The 20,393-nt window shown below is 37.1% G+C and overlaps 1 protein-coding gene across 3 annotated transcripts; it reads right to left on the reverse strand.

Moving 5' to 3' along the window:
- Nucleotides 1-803: 803 nt before the first annotated feature.
- On the reverse strand, nt 804-19,182 carry si:dkey-251i10.3 (uncharacterized protein LOC553498 homolog). 3 transcript variants are annotated; one of them, XM_067407819.1, is made up of 15 exons: nt 18,910-19,182; nt 18,595-18,673; nt 17,411-17,481; nt 14,861-14,922; nt 14,629-14,777; nt 13,967-14,122; nt 10,640-10,759; nt 9,937-10,031; nt 9,733-9,856; nt 9,569-9,646; nt 9,120-9,450; nt 6,586-7,001; nt 4,954-5,138; nt 1,438-1,537; nt 804-1,196 (listed from the first exon to the last, which is right to left on the reverse strand). In XM_067407819.1, the coding sequence occupies exons 1-15, from the start codon at nt 18,945-18,947 to the stop codon at nt 930-932; spliced, it is 2,271 nt and encodes a 756-aa protein (XP_067263920.1). In that variant the 5' UTR covers nt 18,948-19,182; the 3' UTR covers nt 804-929. The 3 variants fall into 3 exon arrangements, with proteins under 3 accessions (XP_067263920.1, XP_067263919.1, XP_067263918.1); XM_067407818.1 differs by having other exon boundaries at nt 6,586-6,998; nt 14,861-14,925; XM_067407817.1 differs by having other exon boundaries at nt 14,861-14,925; nt 18,910-19,181.
- Between the last annotated feature and the right edge of the window lie 1,211 nt (nt 19,183-20,393).

The raw sequence follows: 20,393 nt of genomic DNA on the forward strand, positions 1-20,393 counted from the left end.
AGAGCCATAGAAAGAGCTCTGTACCCGCCAATAGCGAGCAAGGTGGATAAGCCAGTCTGTGATTGGTTCCCACAAAAGTGTAACAGATGCAGCAGAAATGAATGTACGGGTTTCCAGACTGAGTTGCTGGGCGAAATCAAATTGCCAGCAGATCAGGCTGGGTTTACCCAGTCTAAGGCGAGTTGGCTTTTGTCTGTGTATATATTCCTCCTCTGAAGATCCTCCCCCATCAGCCAATCACTGTGTGTTTACTCCATAGCAACGAGGTCAACCCCGCCCTTACTCTTAGCTTAAGACTTCAGTCAATTCCTTAGTAAAAGTTTGTCTCAGCAGCTTTGTGAACAGGTTTTAAGAGAAAACTCTTAGCCAAGAACTTTTACTGCTATTTAGGAGAACTCTTAGTGGTAAGACAAAATGTTTTGTGATTACGGCCCCTGGTCTTTTGGGTCTTTAACTGTAAAATTCCCCTACAGTTGACTTGTACCTGTCGCGTCTCACACACTTTACACCTGCATACAAGGATCAGAATCTCTCTCTTAAGATAGAGAAATACCCTTTTAAGTCTACTTCATAGTGCACATATGGTCGAATGGAACACACCTCTCAACTGAGTGTGTCAGACTAAAGAGACATAAAAAGAGCAGAGCGGGGAGGCGTGAGGACTGAAGTGGGAACCCCTGATCTAAACAGACATTCACACTGGGGAGATTATCAAAAACCTTATTGTGGTTTTCACGAAAACAAAATCTTTTAAAACTAATATGTGAAGAATGTTGAAAAGAAAATGTGTATTTATTGAAAAGCTTGTCTGATGTGGGTGTGCACTTATCATAGATTTATGTGGAAAAGAAAAATTACAAAAAGTTTGTTTGGTGATTTATTAGAGACATCTTCTTGAATCATTTTCCTCACAAATAAAATTACTGAAGTCATTCATTTTCCAGTTTGTTTTTCCTCTTCCGTGATCTTCTTTGTTTTCTTTCCGATGAGTGTTTTGTGCCCGTTTTCTCTGTGGTCTTTTCCTTTATGAAGTCCTCTTTGACAATAGGCTCAATGATCGCACCCATTGTAGTGACAACGTTAGGTTTTGTCATCTTCTGCACAGCGCTGTGTGTGTTCCACGTATGCCCAATAGGAGTACGGATGCAAGATTCAAACTGATCCGTGTTTGCAAATGGGAACGGAACATAACTAACCTAAGAACAAAGACGCAATAATAATTAGAGAAAAGCAGGATTGAGCTTCCATTTAATTTATGAGATGACATGAACTGAACTGGCCACACTCAAGATGTTGAACTGAATTCCAGCTCCTTTAACTTCTTAGTCATTGCAAAAAAAAAATTCAACCATTTTGTTTAGTATCTCATCTCAAATTCAGAAATTCAATGCATTCACGAAAATGAGACTCATACTCAAATTCATATCAATTTCATACCTGATGTCTACCAATTGATGCGTCTCTCGTCTCTGATATGATGACATCAGGCAGTTTCTGGTCTTGTCTTGGAGGCGGTGGGGCCACTTTCACTGTAAATCTACAGAGACAAATGAACCGTGAGGACCAAGAGAAAGCTTTGATCTGAACACATATAGGTAAGATTAGACTGCGGTCTACAAAAGTTTGTCAACTTAAAACCCTTCAAACTTGAAACCCATTTTACTTCTGTAAAGGAAGGAAACGGTCTGATCTCAATGACATAATATATCTTTAAAGATGACCTATGCTTTTTTGCATTTCTGCCTCCACTGTAGTCTTGAGTATTCTTCTAGGAACGAACATGTCACAATGCTCCTCATTTAAATAACTCCCACCCAAAGCATATGCAAAATAAGGGGGCAGGGCCTGGTTGAGTTAGGTTTTTGGTTTAGGGTTAGTAGTGTGATAAAACTTGCAGTTATGGTAAGAGGTGTGACATTTCACAAAAACACTAAGTGCTTGACCAATCACAAAACACTGATCTATCCAACCAATCAGAGCACATTACGCTTTTTTCATAGAGACAGGAACTAAACAGAGCAATACTGACAGACTGGGAAAAGAGGTGCTGCACAATGTTAATGTGTTTTTTGAACATTCAAGTATGAAAAACTATTATAAATCAACCACAACAAAACCAAGACTTTGAAACAAGTGCTACAATTAAAGAAGACACAGTATGACTTTTTACAAAGTCTCATTATGTTGTAATAACAGATTACAAAAACATTTTTTCCTCTGGAATAATGTGCACTGATGTATGGACAAAGACCAGGAACATGTAAAGGGGTCAATTTGGATTTCATGTTGACTATACGGTTAAAGTTTAAGTGTGTAATTTCTGGACCACTTGCATCACCAGACAGAACTGCAAAAACAATGAGTGTTTTCAAACACTCCCCTTGACTCAACCAATAGCTTGAGTTTAATATGAAACGGTTTGTGAGTCAGTGTTGCCATTTAGTGACGTTAAATGCTCAGACAAATAGAACATTTTTTTGAGAAAGCCAGAGAGCCACACAGTGTTTTGCATTGTATTCAACCTACAAATGGCTTATAGATGTCTCTGCATATTAAAGTTCCCGTGAATTAGCTTGAAGTGTTGACATTTCCAATTCAGGCGTGAAAAGCACATGCCTTTTTTAAAATAGTGTCATTAGCTTTTAGTTTATATTTACAATTCCAATGTTTTCTAAAGGTGCATTCACACTACCAGAGACACTCAGCGAAAAAGTGACACAATCCCATTCATTTCAATGGAGAGCTGGCGATTAACCATTTGTGACCGGATGGGCTGTGTCAAGCGATGTGACAAAGTTGGGATCTGTTGAACTTCATGCAAATGAAGAGTGACTTTTGGGAGCGACAACCAATAGGAGTCAAGCCAGTGGAGCGCATGTGATCGAGCCAAAATGAAGGAGAAGCTCATTTTAGCAGTCAGCAACTGTCCTATAATTCATGACATGTCTCTGTGTACATACTTTGGTACTTGCCATGCTGACTCCGAGCCTGAATGGTTTCGTGAGCCCAGGCAGACCGGCATTTGCCCTTTTGCGGGACATAAATAGCCATGATGGCAAAAGCACTCGCTTTTTCTCGTTCATCTTTAATATTAGTCATTTTATGTACTGATTCCATTTATATTTAGACTCTTCCTTCCAAAATGCATGTTTGTAGTGGCAAGAAAACTGATTTGTTTTCTACACCATGGAGTAACATCCATGACTGTCATTCACAAATGTTACTAGGCAACCAGTAGTGGGAACTCCCACTAGCGACCTCACCGCCAGCCACTGGCGACAAAGTCGCTGGTAGTGTGACTGCACTTTAAGAGATCAAGACGTTCTTCATAGTTCTTCACATGTGAATTTCAAATATGACAAATAAATTTTGTGGTCTGCATTGCAATATCAAGGAAGTGTGATTAATCCGTTCTCATACCAGAAATCATTTGATTGGACAAAGTTTCTTAGCCTCTGTGTGACATTATTATTTACCCTGGGCCTGTTTAAATTTTAGTGTCAATTTTGTGCATTGTCATTTGAGTTGTGAGAGTGAAAAGCTGCTTTGATAAAGGAATAATTAATGCTTGCTATGAGATTCATCAGACATATACACAACATAAAAGGTATTATTATAAATTAAATTGTATCTATGAAAAATGACGCAAATGCACAAGTGAATTTGAAAGTTGTGCAAGTCAAAATGTGTAAAAGTGCTGATCCCAAAACAACACGCTAAAACACAGGCAACTATTGTAAACGGAACTCACAAAAATCCATTTAAAAATTGTTCTCATTTTAATTTTGTGCATATGACAGATTGACACTGCACATCTTGCACTTAAAGACTTTGATTCCAGGCATTCGACAACGAATGTCATCGTTTAATCGCGTCTGCCCACCGTTCATGGAAAACTTCCAATGGTAACGCCAAATTATAGCACCGAATAACGCGTTTCCATAGACAAAATGCATCTAAAAACAGTGGAACTGTTGCTGTGGGAAAGGTTATGAGACTCAAGCTAACTTAAATGCAGAGGACAAAATTCAAAGTATGGGTTACCACTTTAAAGGTACAATATGTAAAATTTTTGCAGTAAAATGTCCAAAAACCCCTAGGCTAGTGTTATATATTTTGTCCAGCTGATTACAAACAGTATCTCTAATGTTTTCAACTACTTGTAAATCATGAGAAAATTCCCATTCTAAACAGTGACACGGGGCAGTGCAGTCGCCTGTCAATGACGTCAGTTCCCTTTGTTACCGCCTTTACTGACGTAGAAACCACATGACAACAGTGCCGTGGACAAATGCAGAAGTAGAGTCTAGCGTCCAGCAAACCACTAGCTTGCTTCAAGCAGTTCCTTATTTACTTCTTGCACGTTTTATGGTGGATTGTGTTACTTATTTATGGAACATAATTACTGTTTACCATCTGCCGCTGGTTCTGTCGACAAGGACAGCTCCTGTAAACTCATGACCGGAAAAGAGGAAGCGGCGCCGGCGACTGTGTCATAATAAAAGTCCCGCTGCTCGTGAGGCGTGTTGATCAATCGCTCCAGTTCCTCGTTCAGCTCCACAACACTCGGTCCTGCTCTGCTTCATACTACAGTAACGTTAATAATCGTATCCACGAACATGAGTTCTTCCAGATTCCAATCCCTATTCTTTTGCACCGTCCGTTAAGATGGAGACCAAGTTTCCGCTCTAAATCTTGGCGTCATCAAACTGCGCCTTTGTTTTGAATAGGCTTCTAGCGACCTCTAGCGGAAAAAAATATCACAAATTGTACCTTTAACTTCAATTACTGGCCTGGACGGCATGTGCAATGCTATCCAGTCAGATCTCAAGATACCGCTCTAAACCAATTATAAAAATATATAATTGTATACTGAAAACATATCGTGACAATCGAAAGGATGATGGCAGAAAGTGTTTTGAAATTTAAATATAAAAATAATTTAGCACTTACCTAGAACGTTTCCAGCGGGAGGGTTTGAGACCAACACCTCCCCACTCTCCCCAGCCGGGCAGGGTCAGGTCCACATCTTTGGGCTTCCCTGCAGCTTCCTGTTTCCTTTTGTCTTTTATGAAATCAGAAATGACATCATCCCCAGCAAAAGCCTCCTTGATGATAGAAATCTGTTCATCATGCTCCTAACAAGAGAGTGAAACCATTATAAAACACAGGAAAAACAACTTTCTTGTAACAACTCAAAAACTAAATGTCCAAGTTAACCGAGACAGACCTTAGGCCCTATTTCCACCTGAGGGCTGTTTCATAAAAGATGCTAAGAAAAGCGAGGATTTAACTCCAAAACCTGACTTGAATTAACCTAACAAATGGGTTGGGGCTAAAACGGTTTCATAAAAGGTAACTGAAGTTCACGCAGTCCCGCTAATTCGATCCAGGTTTACCTAGTCAAGATAATTTCGCGTGCACGCTTTTTTTTTTTTTTAAGCAGCCCTAGAGGTCGATCATGGATCAAATCGATCCACCATAGGAAATAGCATACATTTTGTGCTATTTTATGCGTTTGAGACATGGTGTTTTCCTCAGTGCATAACTTACTTTTCACAAGTTTATTCTCCATCTGTAAATGTTAGAAAGTCATGCAAATATTTCCATTTTGCTGCTAAACTTCACAGTGAACAAGCGCTGCTGCGCGCTAAACAGATGGAACGCAATAGAAGCGCAATAAGTCTAAAATATACATTTCACTAAAATATTTGATGTTGGCCATTAAATGTGCTTTCTGTACAATTTTAAACCTACAATTAAGTGTATTTTTTGATAGTAACTGTAAATGGACTATTGTAATGGGGTAAATCAATATACTTTGGGCCAATTACCGAGTTTAGATTCATCTTACCAATTAAAATTTAGTCTGTGCATATTTATTTTAATTTTTAATTTTGTGATTTTAATTTCTGCTCTTCTAATAACCATAAAGGTACTACAGCTACCATACAAAACCAGAGAGAAATGTATAACAAATATATATATATTAGTCAGCTGTAATATCATTGCAATCCTATTGGTCAGTGTTAGAGAAGCTCAGCTTAGCCTGAAAGCTTGCCCCAGACAAGGCTAGTTTCCACGTTCCTAGAGTAACTGAGTTTGAACTAATTTACGTTTGTTTTATGAAACAGAATTCACTGACAATAAGTTTGACTAAGTAAAATAAGCCTGGCTTGTTTTCTAATCTTGTTTTATGAAACAGCCCTCTGGTATTAAGATGTTTTGGTCGATCGGATTACAATTGGACAACGCTACATACAGGTGTAAACGGGTCTAAATCATTTTGAGTTTGTCCACTTTCAACCACTTCCAGAGGTAGTTGAAAAGGCATTTGACCGGATTGCTTTCATAGTGTAGACTCTCATGTGGTCGAATGTGTTCAAACAGCCACAAAAGACTGCCTACTCTCCGCCTACTGACCTGAAGCGTAAACGGAGCAAAACGCATCATAATTCCAGGTGTAAACAGGGCCTCGGTCAGGGTTGACGATATTGGTAAAATAAAATTTGTTGTCTACCCTCAATAAAATCTATTGGTTACACTCTTTTTTTCAACCCCCCCAAGTGAAACCATTCAACTCACTTCTTCAACCACTGTTGGTAAAAAGGGAACTTTGATGACATTGGCTTCTTTGGTGAGTACTTCGTTGAGGTCGATTTCCTTGCTCTTTTTATTAGTTGGCTCTGAAGTTGCCTCTACAACAGCCGTTTGTGGCAAAGATGGAGCCACAATGGGTTGGGGCTCCAAACCCTCATCCAAAACCTCCAGATCTTCCATATTCCTGATTCGATTCGGTCCTTCCAAAAGTTCCTCTCCAACTTCAGGCGCTTCCTGTGTCTTCTCACGCCTCATAAGCTTGAAAAGGGTGTTAAACTCAGAAACATCAACCTCCTCCTCCTCCTCCTCCTCCTCCACCTCTTCTTCTTCTTTATCATCATTCTCATCATTGTCAGCAATCTCCACCACATCTTCGCCAACCACCTCACTTGCGTGTTCTGCTAAAAGAATACCAGACAAAAAGTTTGGATGAGAATCACCACATACACTGCCAGTCAAAACACATCACTTTTTCAAGATTTTATTAAAATTCAAGCATATCAAGTCCAGTGAATCACCTGAAATGTTACAAAAGTAAGCAGTAAGCTACCAAGAAGTTAAAGGAACAAAGTATTTTTCAATGAAAAGGCAATGGATTAAAGCGTTAATTAACTCCAAAATGAAAACTGTCATCATTTACTCACCCTCATGTCATTCCAAACCAATAAACATTTCATTCATCTTCGAAACACAAATGAATATAGTTTAAGAAACATGAGGCATTACCATCCATCCACTGAAAGTCCTTGCAAACAAAATTTCAAAACATTCATAAACAGACAGTGAGCAGTTTAATCAGTCTTCTGAAGAGACACGATCATTTTACATGATGAACAGATTTAATTTACACATATAAACATTGATCAATACACTTATATAAAGCACATCAAATATAGTAAACAGAAGCTCAACCGTCCGTACTTGATGTATGAGTGCCAATGCAGTTTGTTCTGTTCTTGGTCTGTTCAGTTTGTTATTTAATATGCTTTATAGAGATTATTGAGAGTTTTGATGCATGTTTACATCTGAATAAAAGCCTAAACTAAAACTGTTCATCACACAAAGAAATTGTCTCTTCAAAAGAAGAGATTCCTATGGACCAATTTTCTAACTTTTTGAAGCTTGACAATTCTGGTTGTGTGGACTTTCAGTGCATGGACAAAAAGTAGTTGGTGTTTGATGAACACCATAGTGAATTTAAAAAAAACTGATGCCAATTTGAAAACATTTAAATGCTGTTTGACTTCCTTTCAACAAATCAGTTTTTAGAAAAGGAAAGTTTGTGCATTTTGTGTCCTGGAGTATCTGTTTTTATTTCTGCGACTAACAGCTGTCAAGTGGTCCAAATGACTTGTGCACTATACAAGTCTTTGAAGACATCCAATGGCTTTATGTAAAAGTCTATCAGTCTACTTTTAATGTTTAGAATCGTTTGGACATTATCTGCATGTTAAATCTGACGTCACCATTTCTAGGCCTTATCATATGCCAAAAGCAAACAACAAATGGTGCTTTTATACATTCACAGCGTGCTGTAATACTAGATCTTAACCTTAATCTCCATACAAAAATCTCATATGGCCAGACAATGATTCATCTTTTTTGAATCATTCAAATATTGGTGTTCAGGACACCATGAGCCCAGAGGCTGTAGTGTAGACTGTGAACTTAGCTTAAATATTAATCTTAAATGAATAAGCAGTGCTCATGTTGAAATAGTATTCTAGATAAAAGGAGCAGAGGCTTAGACTTGGAAATAAAATTCCTTAACTAACAAGTGCACAGAAATAATTACCTTTCGGGTTCCATGGAAGAAAGTAAATGATATAGTTGGAGAATAGGATGAGGGTGAGTAAACAACGACAGTGGAGCTGCACGATTCTGGATAAATTGAAAATGACAATTTTTTTGTTTAGTTAATTAAATGTTAATTGCTGAAGTCTATTTGAAATGTTTAATGAATCTGAATTATTCAAAAAACGTTTTGAGCGAATGATTCAATGACTCACTTATAAATACTTGACTTTTTTCATTACTGAATAAATCAGCGTTTTTTTTTAACAAGTCTCTTGAATGATTCAATGACAAATGCATTTAACAGTCACTTGTCGCCACCTACTGGCATAATAATGTAATGATGCAATCATTATATGAAGCATCATGTTACTTTCAAAAGGTGATTTACTATGCCATTTTTAAATGCTTCCATAGACATCAGTGTTTATATCCGAACTATAAACATTTATCCCAGTTGTTCTGTGATATGAATATTTGTAACAGAAATAACAATACTGTGGAGGTTGAAAAGACATACATTTTCAAACATGACAACTGCTCTTTTTTTTTTAGGCGCAGATTTGAATGCTACGGTGTGATTTTGTCAAAGGTTCAACAGACACAGCCAAATAATTGTCATTTAGGAAAAAGATTGCATGGGTGTTTGAATCTAGATTGCAATCTTTTTACGATTAATGGTGCATCTCTAAATGACAGAACTTGACATATGACAAATGACATACTCTTTTCTTCCGCAGGAGTCAAGGCCTCTTCATCAGCTTGCCTCAGCCTCCTCTTCCGCTCAAATTCTCCAAGAAGTTCCTCTTCCTTGTTTTCCTCTTCTGCTGTTTGAGCATCCTCAGGCGTGACGCAGCTGACCTCAGGCTCTTCGCATGTAAGTTGGCCTTTCATCCAGGGATTGACCGAGTCAATGACTGGCTCAGGATCGTTCACAAAATCGGGAACGGTCTCTAATTCTTTGCCCTTGCTTTCATGTTCATCATCAGAATGCACCACAATCTTCTGTGTAAGATCCTTATTTATCTGCAACTGCTCCTGCATCGCTTTACGTGCCTGATGAGTATGAGAGATACCCAAATGTCACTATTGAGTTACGGTAATGAAACTGATATCAAGGGACGGAAATCATGACATATTCTGGTTCTCATTCTGGTATAAAAAATAAACTCACCGACAGATCATATCTTGCCATGATAGCCTTGGCTTTGGCCCACTTGCTTTTGTTCTGATGTTTGAGAGACATCCTCTCCTGTAGTGAAAACATTAAAGGAAAATATATTTCAGCCCAAATAACTCTCACTTATTCATAATCGCTTTCCATGCTTCACCACACACCTTCATCCTGGACATTTCTATCTTTTGTAGCTCTTCCAAAGCAGCTTGAGGATTTGTCTTAACCATTTCTTCAAACTGCTTCAGAAACTCCTTGCGTTTTTTTTTCTTCTTAACCCTGCTATACCTAAAAAAAAGACACATTTTGTAGTTAAACTAAATGAAAGAAACAAAAAGTCATGAGAAACATTCAGTTGTAGAACTCACTTTTTACTCTTGATTTTCTTTTCTCTTTTGGCTTTTGCCTCATAGTATGACTGGAGCGCTCTTGCTTTTTGAAGCTCAGCACGACGAATCTTAGCCTGCCAGGCAAAACAAATTGTTACAAAGTGAAATATTAATGTTAAGTAGGACTAATAACAAAGATAGAATAGTTCAAGTGCTGCTTGGTCACCAAAAATAAGTGCATATATAGTGCATAGAAATTTTGACATGTGCAAGAAACTACATTATCCTGCCCTAAAATTATTTTTAAAACCATCTACATCACCATAAACATAGCGTTCTGAAGTATTAAAACAGAGTTATCACAGGCCCTTGCGAATGCAATATGCATATTGCGATATGAACATTGGCAATATTTCGATAATCTCACTATCACTATCGATCCTTATGCTATTCTCCGTTAAACAGATATTTTAATAGACATTTTTAGATTCAATCTCAATTCCAGTGCTTCAGTGTGATCAGCATTTGATGCTGCTTATTCTTAATCTCTGTATGGAAGCTGTGGATTATTTTTTCCATGTTATCGTACACATTCTTTTGGGACTGTCTGGTAAAAAGCACACATGCAGATCCATTCCATTATGTTTATGTACCCTGAGCACTTGTTGAAAGCGTTATACAAATCACTAGCAGTAGCAGTATCAATTGCAACTCATGTGACGTCAACATGGCATTGTCATACCTCCTCCAAGCTCATGGCTTTAAGTGATGCCTCCTCGACAGGGGTCAAAATGGGGTCAATGACTGGCTGGCTGTTGTTGTGCAGGAGTTTGAAAATCTCTTGTTCAAGAGGAGTTTCAGCCTGTCAAAGACAATACAAAGTTATTATCAAATAAAAGCAAGCGCTTCTACCAAACATGTTTTAGTTACACCCGTTCAGAGTGCAAAGAAACAATTACATTGAAGAAACATCTGCATTTCAAGATAACAGTAATTCTCTGTAACACTGAAACTTTGTAAAGAATAAAGAAAAAAAAAAAAAAAAAAAATTAAAAAAAATCAAATAAGCGTAATGAATTAGACAAAACAAAGATAAGAAAACATGAGTGCATTTGATGTAACATGAGTGGTTGCTAGGCATGGGCCGGTTAGCGGTTTCAAAATATTACGTTTTCTAATACCTTTGGCTTTATTTCATTCAGGGATTGCTTCTGTTCTGACAGAGCTGCGCGAGCTCGCAGCACCATTTGCGGGACGCTTAGCATGATCGCCAGGGTTCAAAGCGCCAAATGAGAGTAAAAACCAGTAATAAAACGCTTATTCACCAGTTGCCCGGTAACTTTTTATTAATCTTGACATTGCATGGATGTGAGAATGTGATGTGCCTTAGTGCGATCATCAAATTGCAATGGATGTGATCCAATTATAGAAATATATAGTCTGATGCACTGCATAGTGTAAAACAGCTTTCAGCTTCAATTCACAGAAAAAGCTGCTCTGCAAGTGCTGTGTGTTTGAGTCACTTATCATTTGCATTTAGGAACACAACGTGCACCAAACATCTGTACCGAGAGTGTATTTTATAGATCTGTTGTCAACTTCCTGGATCTCCCTGTGGTTTTCCATCAAAATAAAAGCTCAGGGATTTAACGTTTGAAATCAAGAAATAAAGACATCCACGAATATTAGTATTGAAATCTTACTGTTGTTCTGTAATATAAAAATAACAAATGATTATATCATATAATAACTATGTTGTCTAATTGTTGTTCGTCTGTATTTTATTTGGTTTCCAAAGCAAGAAATGAGGAAGCATCCATGTTACGTCCCGTAGCGTTTTCTCCCTTTCTTTCCAACCAATCGGACGCTAGTGGGCGCGTATAAAGACCCGGATGTGAGACGAGCACGGGAGAAGAGCTTGCTTTTTTTTGTTTGCTTGCCTGCGTTTGCTCTTGTATGTTGCTCTTGTTTTGACCTTGCTTAGTTGTTATCTTGATTTGTTTATTGTGGGGTTTCTTTTGTTGAATCTTTGCTCTTCATGATCTACTCATATTGAGTTCATGGTGCGACTCGACTCTCGGTTTACCAGAGTTTGTTCAAGTCCTTCTCCGATACATAGTGATGGGACCAGGTTAGTACGTCACGTGACTTACACCTCACAGCACGTAAAGTTGTTTAAACACACTAGGTTAGGAGCAGGTGCCAAATTTATGTATTTGTTTGTTAGATCGTGTAGATAGCGGTGTCCTACACTGAAGATATTATTTTCCTTGCTTTCTTTTGATTAGCTTAGTATTTGTTGGGGTTTAGTTAACTTGTTTATGTTTTATTGATTTCTTTTCTTTAGCACCGCTCTTGTCTCTCGCTTTGTTATCATTTATTCTTTGCGTTTGTATATAATTTGTAAATAGGTATTTATTTGTTTTGAATGCATGTTTGGTTCACTGCTTATTGTATTATTGGGTGTTATGTTATATTGAATTATTTTTCTTATTAAAAGCAACTACAAATTCAGTTTTCCTCTCTGCCTGTTCCTTTATTACACACATCACATCTCCTTAATAAATGAGTACATTCCTTTTAACAGCATTTTAATAGTTAATTTTTCTCATGTTACGTCTCCATATCCCCTAGACGCCAGGGGGATGTAACTAGGGCTGGTTATCGTTCAAAAATTTTCGATACCGAGACGATACCGATACCTTGACTTCGATACCGATACCTAAACGATACCTTTTTCGGTACCAGTTTTATAAAATATGTTTAAACAAGATTACATAACCTCAAAAAAATCTTTGGTTTTATATTTTAACTTTGTTGACTTTTTTTCAGACTCAAAGACTCATCTCCTGAGCCACTGCGGGGAATAAAAAAAGCACAAATTAACAAAATTTACCCAACACAATAAATCAGTGCAAATAGTTTTAATAAAGTTTAGTTTTCAATGCAAAAATTAAGTATGTGAGGCTCTTTTTAAATCACTCAGCAATTGTTCTTCAAAAAATTAATTATTATTAACAAGATCAAAGTGGAAGTAAGAGTGACGCAAGTTCGTTGCGTCTTACCGTGAAATAAGAGTTCTGTGCCTTTATTAAAATCAACACATTAATGATTCATCTCTCATCCACACGCAATTAATTTGAATGTTTTTTTTTTTTTTTTATTACTTGGCCCGACCCGCAAATTATCCGCAGTATCAGGAGGACGCTGATACCTCTTTTTCAGCAGAATTGTTCGCGTTCTGGAGCCAGAGGCAGAGCCTGTGCTCGTGCAGGTGAACGAGCCTGTCATGAACCGGTCGCGTGTTTCCATAGACTTGAGGGACGAACGCTGATGTAAAGCTGCTGTGTGTTGTACCTTAGCTTAGACTACAAAAACATTGCGCGTTCCGCTGTTTCTGCAGGCAGTGCTACACTTTTGTTTTCTGTTAACAGTATCTGTAGTGAACCGGCTGCTCACATAAACAGCCGTTTCTCACCCGTCCATTCGGAGATAAACTGAAAACGAAACCGTTGATTCAATCGCGTTCTCGCACATAGGGTCTCTCTCGCGCGTATAGTTTTATATATTTAGATATAAATAACAATGTAGCGCAACGTTACTTGCTCCTCAACGAGACAGCGAAAGCATTTCTCCGCCCCTCTCCTCGGCTCCATTCTGAGGTACCGAAATTTGGTACAGAATGACAAGACACTTTTCGATACTCTGTAGTATCGAGGCAGTTCAATCGGTACCTAAAAAGTATCGAGTTCGGTACCCAGCCCTAGATGTAACAATCCACTGGAGTATTGAAAAGCACCCAGGAAAGCATATATGAGGGAGAAGGGCTTCCAGAAGCCGTGGCAAATATTATGCTCCCAAAAAAGCTCTCAGAGAGAAGTATCTTTTGGAAAATGACTTATCATAAGAGTTTTAGTCGCATAACATCAGTTAATGGAAACGGCGTCATTTCGCAAAAAATATCGCAAAAGTTTTGCACAAATCTGTAAGTAATGGAAATCTGGCTAATGACAAACTGAACCATGAGCTGTTCCAATAAATAAATAAATAAATAAATAAATATCCCCACCTTCCATCCAGCCACAATCTGCTCCACCCGTTTAGGTCCTAAGGGCTCCTGGTTCAGAGGAAACACCATTTGTTCAGCCCTCTGGTTATTCATTACGATGGTCTTCCAGAGAGCCACCTCTTGAGCGGTCTTCTCAAATGCTATGGCTCTCTGAATCTGTGGACAGAGAGAAAAAAAAAATAAAAATCAGCAAACAAAAACTAGTAAAATGTGTAAGAGCTGTTTTTAGTAAAAAACTGAAAGTGGCCTGACTTTATTAAAGCCCTCTTCAAAGGGTATCATCAGAATAAAACTGACTAGAAAAAGAGCCTTGAGCACCAAGAGAAAATGACTTGCTCCCAGTGATTGATTATTGAAAAAAATTGTCACTGATCCCATTCTAGGGTTTGTTTCCCTAAAGCAAAATGAAGTTAATCAGAACTTGTGATCATACTTAACTAACAATGCTGTTGGGAAACGCACCCCTGATTGCTACTTGCTTTTGACATGAATTTGATGATTATATGGAGTACATTATTGAAATTACATCCCTGGTGATTGCTAATGATTTAAAAACACTGGAAGCTATTTTGAATAAAGAAGAAACTGTTTTTGGACAAGTGACAAGCCTCTGGGTTAATCATAGAGTGAGTGAATGAACTGAAAATGCAGCATTTCATGACCTTCTCTGTTTCCTGTTTGTTGAGAGGTAGATCCAAAGTGTCTTTACTGTTTTCTAGTTTCCTCAGCTGTTTCTTGGTCTTATTGGAGGTTCCTGGGGTCTTCTCCACAGTTCCCAGGAGGTCAGAAAGCATGACTTTCTCTCCAGTACCTTTAAATAGAATAAATAAAATCTAAGACTGATGTTCCATCTCGATCAAGTTGAAATTAAATTAGGATGCAATCTGCTTTTACCCTCTGCATTGACAAAGAACTCAGAGACCTGCAGACTTGCTTCAGAGCGCTCATTCTGCTTTCTCCTTGGATAAACAAAAATCAAACTGTTAATAAACAACATACTAACTAAATAAGCAGTTAAAAAAATTCTGACAGCAGGGAATAGATTTATTTCAGGGGTGTCAAACTCAGCTGCTAAAGGGCAACAACACTTTGGCAACTGAATTTGCCAAATTGGGTTTAACTTTGGGCATTAAACAATTTCAATGCACAATGTGAAGGCAAAAAAAAAAAAAAACAATGCACACCTAGCCATGGATTATCCTGCTTATATCATGGTCACTTGCCAGCATAATAACTTAAAGCCGTCATTGATGTTTGCAGCACAAAATTTAACTGGATATATAAAAATAATGTTTATTATAACATATAGGGCAAGTGTACCCATTAAGCTCATCAAAATCTAAGTTTATTAATAGATATTGAAAAATGATTTGTTAAAATGCAAGATTTCTCTCTCACCTGAAAATGTATTAATTAGTTGATGTATATTTTAGAATATAAAATTAAGATATTTTATGAATAAAGTTAGAAGTCTGAGATGGGCTTAATTGGTACTTTGACAGCGTTTAAGCCTGCATGTGTTCCAGATAAACCCACATCAAGATTGATTTACAAAATATAAAAATTATTTAAGTAAAACTTAAAAATATTTATTCAGTAAGGGGAAAGTATTCAAAAAAACTTTTTTTTCTAATGTTTGATAAGAGCCCTGTGTGGGATGGGTAGGTGTTAGTGGCCGGTGGTCTGGAGCCTTAAGTCAGCTCGACTCTGGAGTTGTAGCTGGAGTCGAGCTGGAAGTTTGACCGGGTGTATCCCGGGAGCCAAGCCGAGATGGGGCTCCATACTCTGGGCTTACGGGGGTCTCCTTCCATGCCTGGAGTATGGAGCCTTAACTCAGCTTGGCTTCCGAGTTATGTCCGGTTATACATAAGGAAATTTAGGACAACAGGCTCCATCTTTGAATTTAATTAATGTGTGTAATTTGTAGGCCTATCTAAATATAGTTGTAAATGAAAGCAATAAGTAAGGTAAGTTAAGGTAAAAGGTTAGTTAGGTAAAAGTGCACAAATAAATGTTATCATTAAACAAATTGACTCAAAGTTTGTAATTAGATGGATTCCTCATTGAAACAAATAAGCTGGGCTTGAATGGTACCACAGTGAGTAATGGTGAAAAAAGATAATGGTGAAAAATATAAGATATGTTTACAAAGACGTAAACATAATGTGGAATAAGCATCATAGTAATTTTCATTGCGCCCACATTGAGAAATGTTAAGATTTTTTTCATTCAAGGTTAGCTTGTGTTGGCTATAGTTTGCATGCTAAAGCTAGTTAAAACTAATCTTTCCATTTAAAGGAAAATGATATATAAAATGATTAAGAACTTTTTGTTCATACACAAAAAACAATACATATATTTCTTATTTGACATAATATCAGTGTACTTTCTAAAGAATTGGCTGAAAATTGCAGAAGTGTGATTTTTAAAGGGTCCCGAAACACTGAAGTTTTGGGGGGTGTTTGTGTCCCCTGAGACAGCACACACATGAGTGGGGCTAACTCAACACTGATAAATGGGATTGGTATGGAATAAGAAATGTCAGGGAAGTAACAAAATCACTGGATTTGTTAAAATAATGACCAGCATAAAATACGATTTTCTCTTTTTTTCTTTAATTTGACTTCTGAGTTTACAGTGGGCTTAAAAGATGCATGGGCTTAATGGGTACACTTACCCTAATAAAAAATATATAAATGTTTATTAAATACATTGTCATTTTAATTTATGGGTAGTGAGATTTAGAATTCTACAGATAAAATAAAGTAGCGTGGTATGATTACATTTCTTTGAATGAATTAGAATGAATGAGCGTGTGAGAGGGAAAGAGATTTTGTGCATGTTCAAATTTCCTGTCTGTCACAGGCCAGCGCTGACCAGTTTCTTTGCTCCTGAATTTGTGTGCACAATCATCTGTGGTGATCAAACTGACTGGAATGACCTGTGCATTTAAACGTTTGAACGCACACATTCCAGCAAATCAGAATCGGGTTTTCAGACAGACCATAATAAAATTGGTAGGGATGTGCACAAAGCCAAATACCATGTTTTGGAAAGAAAATGACACATTCTACAGAGCCCCTAAAGGGATATGGTGATGGGAGGAAAAAAATATATATATTTCAATGCTTTTGAGTTCTCTCACAGCTATACAGTTGGGTAATTATACTGTATATAGTTTGCGGGCATCAGGGAACCACTGATGTACTGTAACGACTACCACAGCAAGCCTAACCATGTCCCTTTAGGAACTCTTCATGCCTTTCTGAATATGGAATTAGGCTTCGGGCACATCCCTAATAATTAGAATTAGTTTACTTATTCCATGTTCCAAACATTCCAATTTTCAGATTTTGGGCCTGTCTGTCCAGAATTTTGTTTTTGGTCAGCGAAGCATTTTCATTTCAAGTGGTACTATAAACACAAATCTCAAATGTCTCAAACCTCTTTCTTCCACCCATAGAGCTGATGGCTTCCAGTAGCTTGTTGTGTTTTCTCTCATCATCACTGCCCTCCTGTAATTCAAAAAAAGGACAAGAAAATTAAACATTTTGGCTTAGTTTGGCACAGGTACAGTACAGTCTTGAATCTGTAAGGGTTTAATGAAACTACCTGCAAAATACATGACAGTTCCAGAAAAGAGAACTTAAAACCCATTTAAATTGGAGAAAGATTAGTCCTAAAAGGATCCATTATTCTCTTGAGGACATTAGTACTGCATTCTTTTTTCTTTTAAAATGTATTTAAGAAAAGGGGGAACAATGCATATTAATGAACATTAAGACAAATGTAAATATGCCAGATTATAGCCTTAGGCTAATTTCCATCTGGCAGGTAGATCAATTTATGGAAAAAGATGGAACTGGCGCAGTGTTTGTTCCGTAAGTAGAATAGGGAAGGTGTAGGACATTCAGCGTAAGCTTTTTGAAGAATGAGGAAACTGGAAATACGTTCAAGGCGATAATTTGTGTTTATAAAGCATATACAGTTGTGTTTTTTTAGAAAATGAGCGATGGTTTTGCTAGAAAAGACTCTTATTCCTCGTCTGGTATCGTTTAAAGCTCTTTGAAGCTGCACTGAAACTGTAATTTTGACCTTCAACCATCTGGAGGCCATTGAAGTCCACTATAAGGAGAATAATCCTGGAATGTTTTCATCAAAAACCTTAATTGCTTTTCGACTGAAGAAAGAAGGACATGAACATCTTGGATGACATGGGGGTGAGTAAATTATCAGGAAGTTTATTTGAAAGTGAACTTATCCTTTAAAAACAGATCCTTACGGAGTCCGAATAAGGACTGAAAATGATAATTTTTTGGCATGCATGTGTTTTGTTTTTTTAAATGCAAAAACATTATAAGTGAAACTCAAGGAACATTTTATAATAATAATTTTAATAAATCATGTCTTGGCTCCTTTAAAACCATTCCTGTTTAAAAACCCCAGTCCTAGATAAACAGAAAAACAACAGGCACCATCAACTACTATTGTATTTAATTAACACACAAACTGTTTGTGGCAGGAAAAAAAACTAACAAATGAATAAATAAAACAGAAAACAAATAAACAAACAGATACATATCTTTAGTACACTAGTCGTAAGAGCATGAAGCGATGATTTTGAGTACCTCATCTTCACTGGCACTGATGGCTGGTTCATCTTCACTTGGAAGCTCCTCTTCATCAGCAGCCAGAGCGGAACCTTCACTGTGGAGGAATACAAAACAAGAAATGCTAGAGAAAAGAGTTGTTGCTCACAATAACGGAAAGACGGACCCTGAACGAGCGCACACTAATATTTTAGGTGCTGGTTTTAGCTTCACAGTTTTAATGTGAAAGAAAAAATGCAATTAAAGGGTAGGTTAGTATTAATATGTAAGAAGAAATACACATTAGATGTCTGGAAAAGGTGCTACTTTGAGATAAAAGTGACACGAGCGAACCTTAATGTTGTTTTCTGGAGAGAGCTGGACGCGGCCATGCTGCAGTGTAACCACGTGTCCAGGAGAAGAGTCAAAACGGCTGATTTCTCTCTTATCCCCGAACTGATTTAGAGGATCAGAGATCTCGCAAGTCAATGTGTCCGTTAATTCAGAAAGTCCAACATGTTAAATAAAATTCTGAAAGATATCAGTCGGTGGAATCAAATTCACTACGCACGTCTCCTCCAACTTCTGATTCTTCTGTGGTGAACCCACAAAAAAAATTGCATAGCGCCACCTCCCGTGCTGGAGCGTGCAGCGGTCTCTAGTGCTCTTTCAAACTATTCGAACTCGATCTCAGAGAAAATGTTTTTAAAGGGTTAGTTCACCCAAAAATGAAAATAATGTCATTTATTACTCTCCCTCATGTCGTTCCACACCCATAAGCCCTTCGTTCATCTTCAGAACACAAATTAAGATATTTTTGTTGAAATCTGATGGCTCAGTGAGGCCTGCAGAGGGAGCAATGACATTTCCTCCCTCAAGATAATCCGTGTATCATTCGTTCATTCATTTTTCTATATAAAACAAACAAACAAAAATAAATAAATAAATAAATAAAGTTTTTTTTTTTTTTTTTCCTTTTTAAATCCAAAATGAAAAAACGGAAAACGACTCGTTTTTCTGATTTTCGATTTTGTGCTGAAATTAGAAATGGAAAAAACGGATAACGAGCCCTCAAATTACATTTTGGTTTTCTCATTGGATGCAAGTGGCTTACCGGAAGTGATCGTTACGTGCATGTATTTGTTGACATGGTTTTAAAGGTTTGTATCTCGTTATTCTATTAATAACTACCGATTGATTTTGCATTTCTATCAGAAATTAAGAATTATTAGTGTCATTGTAGTGGTGCAAAATATCTAAACTATTTAATACTTCAAATTTCAAGGTTAAATCTGAATTTTTTTGTAAAAATGTTTCTGTAACAGCTGCCAAAAATAGTATAGGCCTATTACTATTATACTATAATAATTATTATTATTATATTGTAAACACTGTGGTTTTAAACAAATATATATATTAAAAAAAATCTTTTCAAAACATCCCCCCTCTGTTTTTTTCACAAATCGCACGCTGATTAGGCTATAGCTACATGAATTATTTCACTAATTGAAAAGTAAGTCACATTATCTTTATTAATTCATGTAATTAAATAAAATGCATGAATTAATAAAGCTATTTCGTTAGGGCAATATATTTATATTGTCCCTTAAAACTGTACACAATTTCGTAGGCCTATTTCGCAAGACCAAAAGCTATGGAAGCCCGTTTCCGCCACTAAATAAAAAATAAAAAGAGTAATTGCGACTTTTTATCTGAGAATTCTGACTTGTTTCCTCACAATTGCGAGTTATAAAGTCAGAATTCTGAGATATAAACTCGCAATTGCGTGATATAGAGTCAGTTCTGACTGAGAAAAAAAAATATCAAAGAATTGACTC

This window comes from Chanodichthys erythropterus, chromosome 13, assembly GCF_024489055.1.
Source record: "Chanodichthys erythropterus isolate Z2021 chromosome 13, ASM2448905v1, whole genome shotgun sequence".
Lineage (NCBI taxonomy): Eukaryota > Metazoa > Chordata > Actinopteri > Cypriniformes > Xenocyprididae > Chanodichthys > Chanodichthys erythropterus.